The sequence below is a fragment of the Marasmius oreades genome, chromosome 10, assembly GCF_018924745.1.
Source record: "Marasmius oreades isolate 03SP1 chromosome 10, whole genome shotgun sequence".
Classification (NCBI taxonomy): Eukaryota; Fungi; Basidiomycota; class Agaricomycetes; order Agaricales; family Marasmiaceae; genus Marasmius; species Marasmius oreades.
In genome coordinates, this window is record NC_057332.1 from 2,393,955 (window position 1) to 2,406,657 (window position 12,703).

At 47.8% G+C, this 12,703-nt stretch overlaps 5 protein-coding genes across 5 annotated transcripts; 1 reads left to right on the top strand and 4 right to left on the bottom strand.

Annotated features, from left to right (window-relative positions):
* Positions 1 to 672: 672 nt before the first annotated feature.
* Positions 673 to 1,194, bottom strand: E1B28_002800 (uncharacterized protein; the record flags this gene model as incomplete). Its single annotated transcript, XM_043159746.1, has 1 exon — positions 673 to 1,194. One exon carries the CDS (start codon positions 1,192 to 1,194, stop codon positions 673 to 675), a length of 522 nt encoding a protein of 173 aa, XP_043003351.1.
* Positions 1,195 to 2,377: 1,183 nt separating this feature from the next.
* Positions 2,378 to 6,059, bottom strand: E1B28_002801 (uncharacterized protein). The gene is made up of 13 exons (XM_043159747.1): positions 5,857 to 6,059; positions 5,655 to 5,804; positions 4,677 to 5,587; positions 4,419 to 4,592; positions 4,274 to 4,361; positions 3,958 to 4,208; positions 3,791 to 3,903; positions 3,406 to 3,732; positions 3,302 to 3,347; positions 3,055 to 3,206; positions 2,824 to 2,981; positions 2,750 to 2,765; positions 2,378 to 2,683 (listed from the first exon to the last, which is right to left on the bottom strand). Exons 3-13 carry the CDS (start codon positions 4,893 to 4,895, stop codon positions 2,380 to 2,382), a joined length of 1,848 nt encoding a protein of 615 aa, XP_043003352.1. The 5' UTR covers positions 4,896 to 5,587; positions 5,655 to 5,804; positions 5,857 to 6,059; the 3' UTR covers positions 2,378 to 2,379.
* A 125-nt stretch (positions 6,060 to 6,184) lies between these two features.
* E1B28_002802 (uncharacterized protein) lies at positions 6,185 to 8,288 on the top strand. The gene is made up of 2 exons (XM_043160718.1): positions 6,185 to 6,749; positions 6,808 to 8,288. The coding sequence occupies exon 2, from the start codon at positions 6,948 to 6,950 to the stop codon at positions 8,055 to 8,057; it is 1,110 nt and encodes a 369-aa protein (XP_043003353.1). The 5' UTR covers positions 6,185 to 6,749; positions 6,808 to 6,947; the 3' UTR covers positions 8,058 to 8,288.
* A 158-nt stretch (positions 8,289 to 8,446) lies between these two features.
* On the bottom strand, positions 8,447 to 10,745 carry E1B28_002803 (uncharacterized protein). Its single transcript, XM_043159748.1, has 7 exons — positions 10,370 to 10,745; positions 10,244 to 10,283; positions 9,960 to 10,182; positions 9,759 to 9,872; positions 9,598 to 9,701; positions 9,193 to 9,520; positions 8,447 to 9,115 (listed from the first exon to the last, which is right to left on the bottom strand). The coding sequence occupies exons 1-7, from the start codon at positions 10,560 to 10,562 to the stop codon at positions 8,534 to 8,536; spliced, it is 1,584 nt and encodes a 527-aa protein (XP_043003354.1). The 5' UTR covers positions 10,563 to 10,745; the 3' UTR covers positions 8,447 to 8,533.
* A 630-nt stretch (positions 10,746 to 11,375) lies between these two features.
* Positions 11,376 to 12,643, bottom strand: E1B28_002804 (uncharacterized protein). The gene is made up of 3 exons (XM_043159749.1): positions 12,016 to 12,643; positions 11,863 to 11,949; positions 11,376 to 11,787 (listed from the first exon to the last, which is right to left on the bottom strand). The coding sequence occupies exons 1-3, from the start codon at positions 12,548 to 12,550 to the stop codon at positions 11,384 to 11,386; spliced, it is 1,026 nt and encodes a 341-aa protein (XP_043003355.1). The 5' UTR covers positions 12,551 to 12,643; the 3' UTR covers positions 11,376 to 11,383.
* Between the last annotated feature and the right edge of the window lie 60 nt (positions 12,644 to 12,703).

A 12,703-nucleotide genomic window follows, 5' to 3' on the forward strand; every position in this document is an offset into this window, starting at 1 on the left:
TGGCAGGAGGCCCGAGAGTAGCAAAATTCACATCATCCACGGTCCACCCCACTTCCATCCTGCACACTCAACAACCACACGATCTACTAAATCTACACACCGGCTAACCTAGAACTATTCGTTACCGTGCCAAAATCCAAATACCCGGGCCTTCTACAAGGAATAGTCCGACTCCGAGTCGTAGAAGCCTAACTGGCCACTGGGATTTCACGGATCCTTCACATATCTATTACCAACATCGAACGTCGGCCGTTCAAACGTGCATACTCTTGGCCCATTGCTTCTGTCAACTTGCCAAGTATCGGATGCTCGACTATAGTCATTTGGCGAAACTTGAATGAGCCTTGAGGGATTGTGGGGAAGATTTCTAAGGCGTAAGCCACGCGATACCGTCAACGAAGCACAAGTTCAGCTGTTTCCGCGCGCCATGCGGCCGACCAAGGAGTTGGTGGGGGGGGGGAGGGGGCATGAAATTGAAAGCTGCCCGGGAGCACTAAAATAGTGGCGATAAGACACTCGGACAAAGATGTAGCCAAAATTTTTAACCAAGGATCTTGATGCGGTGAGACCACCAACCAACTTTCAATCAAAAGGTGATGATCCATACTGTATATGCATTGAATTATCCACTAATTTCATACACTCTTATCAACACTACCCCAGCAATACTTTTCAAGCAAAATCCTTCCACCCCCAATACAACGTAATAGTATGATTGCCTGCACGTATCGTATCCGGATACGCCCTCAAATTCCTCTGATGCCCCGGCTCTCCCACCGTCAAATTCGTCAAATTCCTCGTCACACTAAACGCAATAACCCACGCCTTGCAAGGAATAAGCCGTTGATTAATCAGCCCATTATTCACCTTCGTACAATCTGCCTGAGCAGCAGCAGCAAACGCAGCAGCTCCACCAGCTCTTGAAGTCTCACACTTCAACTCGAGCATGTTCGTAAAAAGCGTGGGGTTCCTGGTAGTGAATAGAATATCCGATCGTTGGTTGTTGCCTTGATAGACGGCGTCTTCGCGAGAGATGGTGATGCCGGGAAAGGCTTTTTTGAATGCGATAGCGAGTTCGACTTGGACCCATCCTTCCCATCCGCCGATGAAACCGTAGGCCTCTGAGATCTTGTCCCCGTTGGCATTACCCCACCGGACGATTTCGTTCATAATTCCATTCCTGGTGTCTCCCATATTCACTGAGTGCTCTGTGTGTCCTTGGTTAGACCTAACGACGGTGAGCGGAAAGATCATAAGTCGTGCTTACCTTGGGGGGGGGGTCGTTGAGGCTGTCTTTGGTTTTACTTTTTGACTCTGCGAGCAGAATACTGGAGATCTCAGTTGACGAACCCCCCCACCTTTTATACTTCCAGTCGAACCCCAGATGAATGAAGTAATGAAGTCCAAGACCGAGGTGTCAGTCAGACTTCAGTTGTCCACCTTCAAGGCTTCAAGTCTTCACTGGCAGACAGATCGAATGGGGCGCCAGACTCAGTAGTCTTGTGAGCTTCGAATTCCACATAGTAAGTTTCTCTACAAGCACAAGACTGAGACTGATACTCGGTCGGTCTTTGACTCTGCGACAGCGATGTGAGTTTGACGAACTTCCAGTCCAACCCCCAGAAATTGAAGTAATGAAGTCCAGTCCACGGGCCAGACCTAGGCCGATCGTACTGCAGTAGCCCTGTTCGCCAGTGTTCATATGGAAGACCGGGGTGTCAGTCAGACTTCAGTACTTCAGTACCAGTTGTCGACCTTCAAGTCTTCGCTTGCAGACAGATCGAATGGGGTACCAGACTAAATGTCTTGTGAGCTTCCAGGCTACACAGCAGTCTTCTCCACAGCACAAGTCACAAGTCTAATACACCGGTCGTTCTTCCTAATCGAGACAAAGCTAATCGGCACCTGCGGATATGTAATTGTTCATGCCTTCAGTTGCTGATGAATGGGGGACAGTATTACGGCCACGACCACAACCACGACTCGAGGGAGACGAGACGAGTCTTGAGATCTCCAGCCTCGGAGAGCTAAAATATTTCCCTAACGAAGCTTGTTGATCGACCAGAGAATGATACGATGGCGCGCGCTGAGGATGACGGTCCAAAGAAAAAGTGAATGTCTCCTTGAGTCACAAGGGTCGCGGTATGTCACGGTCGGTCACAATGCAACGGCTGTTTGACTTGGAGATGGGTCGGATGGAATTCAGCTATCCAGTTTTCGGAGTTGTCAGATGAGGGAGAGGATACTTGGATGTGTGAAAAAAAAATCAAAACTGATAGGATTCCTATCCCATCAAATCAAATAATATGTTCTTATCAATAAAAGAAACCCAGTAGTCCACTGTTGAACCAGCACCACCACTCTGAGCAGGGAGCTTGCCTAACAATCATCAGGAACATCCATCGAATCCCTCCGATTCTTCGCACCAACACCAACACCCCTACTAGCAAACACCTTCCACAACAAGCACCTATTCGCACCTCCATACCTATTAGCATCCGCTTGTATAATCGCATCACGACCGGTATAGAACAGAGGATTACACGGCTGAAGCGGAAGCGCGTCAACAAGGAGCTGCAAAAAAACAATATTGCCCTCCGTTCCCTGTGCACTGGTACGTGCCGTATCCGAAAACCCATGCGCGCCCACAAGTTCGGCGTAGAGGTTGTGAAGGATGTTAGCCCTAAGTGAAAACAAGACATTCAATCTTAAACGGGATATAGGAAAAGGAATCACTGTAGAGGCTTACCAGACTTCTCCAACATCTATAACAATTTACGAATTCAAGTCAGCACATGATTTCACAATATTCGAATAACGTACCATGTACATCATTCATATTAGCAATATCAGAATACCGGTATCCATTGGTAGTCATAGAAGTGGAATAGGGCTTGGTACGAATACCCGCGGGATTGTTCGTAACATACGCTCCGAGAACGAAGTCTGTGATTTCAGGACTGTCCGAGTGGGCAAACCAACTATTTTCATCGAAGAGCGCAATCAACCAGTCAGCCAGACAACGAAAAAAAAAAGAAAAAGAGTCAAACGCACTCAGCAACAGCATCGGACCACCCTTCTCCCATACCAACAGCTTCAAATATCTGTAAGCAACTGCCAGTACCCCCACCCGTCATCCGGTTGGTCAGACCGTGCGTCATCTCGTGGATAGGAATATCGTTCTCAAGCGCGCCGTCGCGATTCGGCTATAGACCACATCAAAAAAAAAAAAAAGAGAAGAAGCGGAGATCCGTGAACTGTATAAACTAGCCGGAACAGCGGCGCGAAAGTCGAATCTCACATTCGTCTCATCCCATATGAACATCCTACACTGTCCCGATTGGCCACTATTCAAGTTCAGCATATATGGTGACAGGGGAAGAAAAAAGGAAACTAGAAACTCACTCAGGAGGAGTAGCAAAATTCGCATTATCCACCCCACTTCCATCCTGTACACTCAACAACACACGATCACCCCCAACACCCCCCTTCCCAAAATTATCATTCTGGAAATTAAACGCACTCTCCGTAAACCCATACTCATAAAGCGTATCATGCCAACTATTCATCAAATAAAACGCATTCGTTCGGGCGACATCCACATTTGGACCATCAGATGGTGAGAGCTCGGGATCGAAGGTGTATGCGAATGTGAGTGGTGGTGCGTCGATCTCGCTGGATTGAACGGTGGTGTTGGTTTCTGGACCTTTGTAGACGAGAACGTTGTTACCACTGTCCCCCCCAGTTGAGATGAATGATGAATGTGATATGATGAAGACTGACGACTTACGCAGTCGCGTTGTTATCATGCCATCCTTTCGGGGACGCAGATGCGAGTTGGGGGTCGATGAGAGTCTCAAATCCCTCAGTAAGATCTTGCTTCCACACAGGAATGACTTTGTACTATCGAAAATAATCAATCATAAGAGGGAGGGAAGAGCCAAAAAAACAACTCACAGATGCATCCGCAACAAAATCAGTAACAGACAACAACCCTCCAGAATGCGCGTCAACATACGCCTCATACCACGTGTGGGCATCACGGTTTTGCACTTGGAAAATATGTACGAGGGCAACACTCCCATCATCACGGGCGAGATACCCAAGTGAAGGCGGAACCTCATTCAACATCTTGCCCTGCAGCGTCGTTTCCACCGAGGTTACGACACTACTCACATCTACAGAAGGCTTGGAATCGGCAATGTTACCTGTCACATCAGCCGGCGATTTCAGAAAAAGAGTATAAACGAATACGAAAAAGCCCAGAGCTTACTCGTATCAACAAAAGATTGACCAAAAGCAACGACCTTATTATCTTTAAAAGCAACATTCGCAACCGCATTCACAAACGGAATACCATCCTGGGGTAGAATGTGAGTATGTTAAAAAGTCCTGAGAGGAAGGTCGAAAATACTCACATGCATCTGCCTAGCATACCCAAAAGTCCCCCCTTGAGCACTCGTACTAAACCCCGACTTGAACCCCACCTTCTCGATATCAAGACCAAGCTTCGAAGAAACGAACGAAACAGTCTTGTTTTCAATCCCCATTTCAACAAACGACGACGGAACGTCCATTCCCTCCCCATAGATCTAGTCAAAAAAAGAGGAAGTTTCATCAATCTCCTCCTCCGGAAAAACAACAAGAAGAAAAAAAAGGGTGGCAGTTGTACAGACCGTATACACAGATTCTGGATGGTAAACCTTGATTTTCACCCTCCCATCCCCAACACTGCGCACATGTCCATGATAACTCGTCGACTCGCGTCCGTGTCCGGAATCCGTGGAATACATGGGCGTGGCGGCAACCATGCCCATGGTGTAGGACCCGGACGCGTACAAAACCGCGATGAAGACAGAGGTGAAGAGGTTATTGAACTTCGCGACCATTACCATCTGTTAATTTTCTGGGTCGATTCTTGGTAGTGAAAACGACAACGATAACGATGGTGGGGGATCCCTATCATACCGCCATTCCGACCCATCTCTTTTTATTCCCTCCTTCCAATACTTCCTATGTTATCGTTATTACCCAGGGTGGCAGTGGGGGGCCGCATGGGTTCTTCAAGGGTAATACACTGGACCCATCCTCGTGGAAAGACTCGGCTTGAGGCCTTGAGGCCTTACTCGAAAAATGAATGTGATACGCGTACGGCGCCCTTGGTTCAAGCGGGAAGGGAAAAAATGACCCCTCGTGGACCTATTTGGTAAACGAGCGCCGTTGAATATGAATTTCCCCCAAGACTCCGAGTCACAAGTCGTTGGCTTTCTAATATCTCTATCTCTATCAATCCGCAGCAACTCGAAGTGTGGGCGGGGAAAGAGCAAAGAGAAAGATCACAGATCCGCAGTTACTCGTAACTTGAAGTGTGGGTGCCTCAAACCCGAAACCCCCGTTTCGTCGTGTCTCTGGGGGAAAGAGCACAGAGAAAGGATCGCAAATTGAAATCCGCAGTTTCAGTGTGTGTTGGTGCTGCGCAGTCGACCCGTTGCTTCGAAGAATATAGTCGTGCTCATGGTACGAGTACAATAGGTTCGAAGATTTCTTTGTGATGTTGCGCCTAGAGTGTTCGGCTAGAGACTACTATCTGATTGTGAGTTTTGTTCTGAGTAAGTATATGTCTTCAAGCCGTCCCTTGAAGGAAAGATACTGACTAACCACAGTGGGGGAGTCACGGTTACCATGATCCATGAACCGTTGAGCGTCCAGCGACTCGCGATAAACGTGGGTAGCGAAGAACTCTGTTTCAACGTTGGTACTTTGGTTTTTTTCAACTTGTTGGTGTTGGTCGATCCTAGGAAACACTAGATCCAGAAATCACGAATAAGAGATCATTGAATTCAAATGATGATTTACCACCGTGAAAAAACGAAAACGCGTGGGCCCCGTATTTCTATGGGGGAGGGAGCGAGCAAGCTACCGCTGCTGGTAGTGAATTAGTGAGCTGTCGGACGGGTAACCACAACTAAGTAGCATGATAGATATTCCGTGTATCCCAAGAAGATTCTGAAGAAGAAAATCAGAGGACCAGTGCGAATTTTGGACGTCTTGGAAGTTGGTGGCAGTCTCAGAAGTCCATGGCCCTATCACATGCCTTATCAGGGACCATATCAACACAACCAAACACACGGATATGCATAAAACCCCGCTCCGTCCCCTCTTTTTTTTTTCTTCACTCATTTCAGGACTCGCATTATTGTCCCCCTACGATTCTACACGAACCATATCATAGGAGCCTACTGCTTGTTCCAAGAGTACGAGTTACTGCGCCTCAGCTGGAGCTCATTCCAGCATTTGTTGCGGTTTGAAAAAGACGTGGAATGGTTGTTCCTTACCAGAGGTGCTACATTTTTTTTTTACTCCGAGTCTTAAGTTACAGTAGTATCATTCTCAATAATCGCTTTTTTTTTGGCGTCTTCATCTTTTACGTGCATGCATCTACGGATCGTTCTACAGTAGTGAGAGAATAGCAGGAAGTATACGCGTACGATCCGCGTTGAAGCAGCTGCACAAGCACCAGGAGGAAATTAGCATCAGCACATGTACACCGCTCGTACCACCCGACTTCCTCACCCACTCGTTATCTACCCATTGGAACCTTGATGCTGACGTGTAGAGCACCTCAAGATGTATTATTACCCACTCCGGAAGCTGCTATTTTGCAAACCTCGTTCTGGTCAATGCTTACCGCTCCCTTTCTCCTGTGAAGCCTTTGAAGGGTCGGGTATTTTTGCTATAGCGATACAGAGGTCGGAGAACTGATCTATGTAATATGAAATTCGTGTATTGAAAGTTCTGCTATTCAAGGTTATAGATCGGTACGACGACTCTGAGTGTCAATCCGTTTTGAAGCACAACTTCAATCAGACCCACATCCACTAGCAAAGGCAGCACGGCGAGTAGCAGGTCGCAACCGCAAGTGGCATAAATCCCCCCTGCACCACCTTATGCACGACTATCACCTTCAGCCAACTCTCATGGAACGACGACAAGCTGTTCGCTTCCAACCCCACTGGGTGCCAGAGGTCAAGACCACAGTCTATGGGAAGGCGGAATTTGCGACGAAAGCACATGAGGAGGACAGGGCTAGATGGAAGGTATACACAGACGGATCAGGGATCGACGGAGGGGTGGGAGCAGCAGCAGTGATTACCTATGATGGGGTGATCAAAGACGAAGTCAGACTGTACGTAGGGCCAGAGGAACACCATGAGGTATATGAGGTGGAGGTGGTTGGCCTAGCACTGGGGATAATCTTGATGAAGAAACACCGGGTTAACAGCAGGACATCGATCTGGGTCGACAACCAAGCGGCAATCTTGGCAATAGGAAATGCAAAAGCAGGATCATCACATTACCTCCTTGACATCATCCACTCCCTAATCCACATGCACCGCAACCGAGCACCACGCTGCGAAATCTTGATCAGATGGATTCCAGGTCACACGGGTATCCAGGGAAATGAGAAAGCGGACAAAGCAGCGAAAGCGGCAGCACAGCTGGACGTTTCTGACCCATCGGAGTACCCCCTCCCCCACGCTATGACGAAAATATTACCCCGCAACCGGGCATCGATTGTCAAGACATACAGGAAGCAACTACAGGGCAGTCATGATAGCATGTTCGAGAAATCGCCCTGCCATGGACGATTCACAAGGCTATGGCCTGGAGGTGCAACACAAAGCTCCAACATGTTCAGAAGGCTCGCCACAGATCTACCAAAAAAGCACACCAGCGTACTAACACAACTACTTACGGGCCACATTGGACTCAACCACTACCTGCACCGCTTCAACATCGCCGAGTCCCCCACATGCCCCTGTTGCAAGGAGTCAGAAGAGACAGTAGTGCACTTCCTACTACGCTGCCCAGCGCACACCAGAGAAAGGAACCGGCTACGGACCAGACTGAGGAACATGAACGCCGATATGAAACAGATGCTCACTACGAGAAGTGGAGTCAGAGAGACCTTAAGGTATGTGGAGGAGACAGGAAGGTTACAATCGGTATTCGGCACCATACCAGAGCTACCACCAGACACAGAAGACAAGGAATAAGGTGAACAGGAGAAAGGCAGGAACAGAGAAGGGTGGACTGGACTGGACAGATGCAGGAGAGCGGACACGACAAGACAACTCCACCTTGCTAAGGCGATAAGCCGAGGCTCCAACGCCCACACGCGTTGACAGATTCACCTCTGGTGAACACAACACATGACAAGTCGGAATAGATGACAGGACGGACAACGAAGTATATAGTACAGTACACGCTACATATGTAAATACATTAGGCGTATAAACGAGATACAAAAAAAAAAAAAAAAAAAAAAAAAAAGCACAACTTCACATACCGTCCAAAAGCAGCGCTTGCTGTCGTTGTCAACAATCGAAGGCTGAAAAACGTCTAGTTAGAGTCTTCGGAATCATCGACCCGACACATCAGACGAAAGGTTTACAAAACACTGGCATTGACTATTGGTACATTTCAACAACCATCATACATTGACAACAAGAAAAGAATCGACACCCAAAAACTACGAATCCTCCCCATCTACCTTGGCCTTCTTTACCGGTTGCAAGGTAGGAGGTGCATCCTGCCCTCTAACCCCCACATCTGGACCACCATCTGGTTCAACAGCACGTTTCCTCTTTTCACCAACCGCAGAATTATCTTCTGCCGTTACCTCTGAGCCGTCACCAGTCTTCCGACCACTCGCATCGGCACCGCCCTTCCGCCCTCCTCCTCCTCCTCTTCCACCCCTCCCACCGCCCCTCCCACCCCTTCCACCTCTCCCACCTCTCGAACCACCCCGTCCACCCCGTCCCCCCTGATTCCCACCCCTTCCTTTCCCTTTCGAATCCCCAGACGACTCCTCAGCTTGTCTCAACGCAAACCTAGCACCCGACTGTGCTCGTTTGATCATGAACGACTTCTCATCTTCCTCCGATATAGACGACCAAGTAATCGTTTTCCCGTTGATCGTTTTCACAGCTCCCTTTACTTTTTCAACGTCTTCTTCCGATAGGACAGCATGGAAGCCGACTAGACCGTGGTTGTCTCCGCGGTTGTATTCGATATAGGGTGTTTTGTTGTTGAATAGTTCGCGTATGGGGGTCTAAGGAAATGAAAGCCAGTTAGTTATTTACGTGGGGATCTCCAAGGGAGGGAGGGGGGGGGGTTGAAACGCCGCACCTTGATATCATTCCACGAAAAGTTCTCTTCAACACCTTCAAACTTCAACGTCGAACCCTTCACAAACGGTATCTCTTCCTCCTTAACAGTCCCATTCCCGTGGTTATCTTTCGTTATCAAGAGCTTTTTCCCGAAATATTCCATATACACGTCTAGTTTTTTACCATCTTTAGTCATGGCTGCGGCATCGTCGGGGAGGAGTCCTCCATCTTTTTGAGGGATGGTGAAGGCGTTGAAACCTTTACGAGTGGTGAAGTTGTCACGTCTTCTGTCGGCGGCTTTTCCTGTGAGACCTTTTTCTTTGATTTTCATTTCGCAATAGGCTTCCCTGGAGGAGGAGGTGTTAATAATGGGGATTAAGTGATAAGGGGGGAACAAGATGAAAAGGGAACAAAGCGAACGAACTTGGACATAATGAGCAACTCTTTCCCGTCAAAAGCAGGTTTGGGATCTGCATTCAAGAATGTTTCGACGCCATTTGGTTCGGTGAATTCGACAAAGACCGAATGCTGATTTTTTGTTAGAACAGAAGGATAATCAAGCGAAAGTGAGAGAAACAAGGTTACTTTGAATTTTTTATCCTCATCTCTCCTCATTCGTACTTCATTCGTGCTTGCATAGCTCTGGAAGAAATCTTCCAACCGTCCTTGCAAAGTTTCATCTTCGTCTGGGAAACCTTTCTAAGAAGAACCGAAAACAGAAAACAGAAAGATCAGAGAAAAGGAACGAACACGTAGAATGAGTTTTTTTTTAAAAAAAAGGCTCACTGCGTACACACTCCTCGCAAACTGACCCTTCGGCTCCTTCACCTCGTTCTTTCTCCGTATTTTTCCCCCACCCTCATCGACCTCGAGGTACTCGCTGCTTCGTAACGCCTCAACGACCCAGTCTACGCCGTACGTTGAGTATGGACGCATGCGCTTGAAACCCGCAATAGTATCGATAGGTACCCAGTGTTCTGGATCTTTCGAATGTAACGACCACATAAACCTTATTGAAAAAAAAAGACTTTGAGCGAATCCATTTGGGGCAGTTCTTTTTTTTCACGTACTTGTCGTAGGGAAGGTTGGAATCGGCGAAATAGAATTCGACTGTCGTAGCATTTTATCAGTATACCAAAAAAAAAAAAAAAAAAAGAATAACGGAAAACGGAAAAGAGAAAGAAAATCGACAGTACCCTGGCTAACGACTCTCTTCCGCTTATTCTTCTCCTCGTCATCGCCCATTTCAACGTCGCCCTCGCCCTCGCCCTCGCCCTTGACTCCGTTCGTCGATGTAGACGACGTTGACGTTACGGCCTCTTCGACACCAGTTGTTCCAATTTGTGGAGGCTCGACCGTTTCTGAGACCGTAGTCGTTATTTCCGACATTTTTTTTATAGATACCAAAGAGATAGAGATAGAGACAAGATAGAGAAGGAGAGGAAGGAAAAGGAGTTGGCCGTGGGTTTTTACGAAAGTTTGACCCTGGGCTTCCACAAGCTTCCACGCTCTTTCAGTCCGAGTGTCGTTCTGACTCCAGCTGGAGGTACAGGCACCGTGACCGTGTTCTACAGGCATTTCACTCTAATTCAACTACATATCACCGTTAGCATTTGTTTGTTTGTTTTTTAGTTCCAAGGCCATGGGAGAGACACTGAAGAGATACGCGAACCGAAGCTCGCTTCAATTACAATTTACGGGCCTTATGTTTCGTTCGCTCTCAACAACCCCCCCCCCTCGTCATCGTCATCGTCGACTATCTTGCGTGGATCATCATGTACCCAGTGATCAGTATCTACACTCAATTCAAACCCGTGTGCGTGCTTGAACGTTCAACGTAAGTTATACCTGAATCGAATCCTTCGGGAATGGGTTGACACGAACAACGGACAAAGACCGAATACCAAAGACGATATCGAAGACTCGACCCTAGAGTACGTTAGTGCATGATGCATGATGCATGGATGTCTAAAAAACCCATCACTCAATTGGGTACATAGAGCTTGCCAAAAAAAAAAAAAAAAACCAAAAAAAGCAACCCGTCGTTTCTGTCAAAACCCGTAAAAAAGAATAACTTAACGTTACAAAGATAGAAGGTATCCAAAAAAAAAAAAACTATCAAAAAAAAACGAACAGACGTCGAACGTAAAGAAGCCATAAAACAACATAACCACCCCCCCCCCCCCTCCCCCTTCCTCCTATAGCCAAGTTCACGAAACAACACACCCACAACACGCAACTGACCCTCCTCCACCTCGGCCCCCACCCCCACCCCCATCAGCACCACCTCCACCACCCATAGAATTCGGAACATCCACACCCGCACGTGCACCCTCACCACCAGTACCCATCGTAGCGGCAGCGGCGGCGGCAGTAGCAGTGGTGGTGGTAGTGGTGGTGGTATTGGTAGACCCCCACCTCCCAATCCTCATCGACTTGCGCTTCTTTTTAATCTCATCATCAGGAGTAGGTGCGCCTGGACCAAATGGTCGTACGGAGAGATGGACTATAGTTGGTGGTGGGGGAGGTTCTTGTGTTTGGGTAGCGGTAGTGGTAGTAGTTTGGGGTTGGGGTTGCGGTGGTTGTACATGTGTGTGTATCGGGAATGACAGACCTGTGGAACAAGGGGGTTATTTTATTTTACGTTCCGTTCCGTGTGTGTCAATAAGAACAGTTTCAACAAGCTCACCTTTCAACGTATCCTCATCCTGTAATATCTTCCCCAAATACAATAACCGGAGATGCCACGGTGTAGGCGGTCTTTCGTCTTGCCAGTCTACACATCACAGAAGAAAAGGTAAAAACACAAAAGAAAGTACGCAAAAAAAAAAAAACCACTCACCCAAAGGCCACGCATTCCAAACAAGCTCTTTCACTCTACCCACCGTCATATCAGGTTCAAACTGCATCACTCTTCTCTTTCCTGATATCAACAAGAAACATAACGATACTTGGGGTGTTGGGGGTGGGGGTATAGGCGTTGAGGGATGTTGGTGTTGGTGTTGGAGTTGTTGAGTCGTAGTCGGGGTCGTGGTCGGATGACGGTGACTGTCCATTTCTACGGAAGGCTCCATCGCAGTCAAATCAACTCGGGTATACGACGTCCTCACACTCGCAGAGGTGGAAGCGCTATAATCCTGCGGTATGTTCGTGTTCGTGTTCGTGTTCCCCCCGACGGAATGCGGACGCGGTGGATGGGGCTCGTTCCCGTTCGTGGGTGTGGGTGTGGGGGTGTAGACGTCGACGTGTCGTCCGATGGTGTCTCGAGGGTAGGTTTTATCGAGGGTATTAGATGGCGGTAAATGGTGGAGAAAAAGAATGTCGGATGAGGAAGGAGGGCTGTGTCGGTGGGAATTATCAAGGCTTCTGCCAGTCATCAAAGGGGCTTCTTTAATGTTTTTTTGCAAACGAATAAAAAAGTGTTACTCCAAGCTGAGAAGGGTTTTATAAATAAGCCAATGATGTCGTCACATGGCCCTTTTGGAATCCAAGTCTAGGCAAAGATGATGCTATTCTAGGCTAAGCTATGT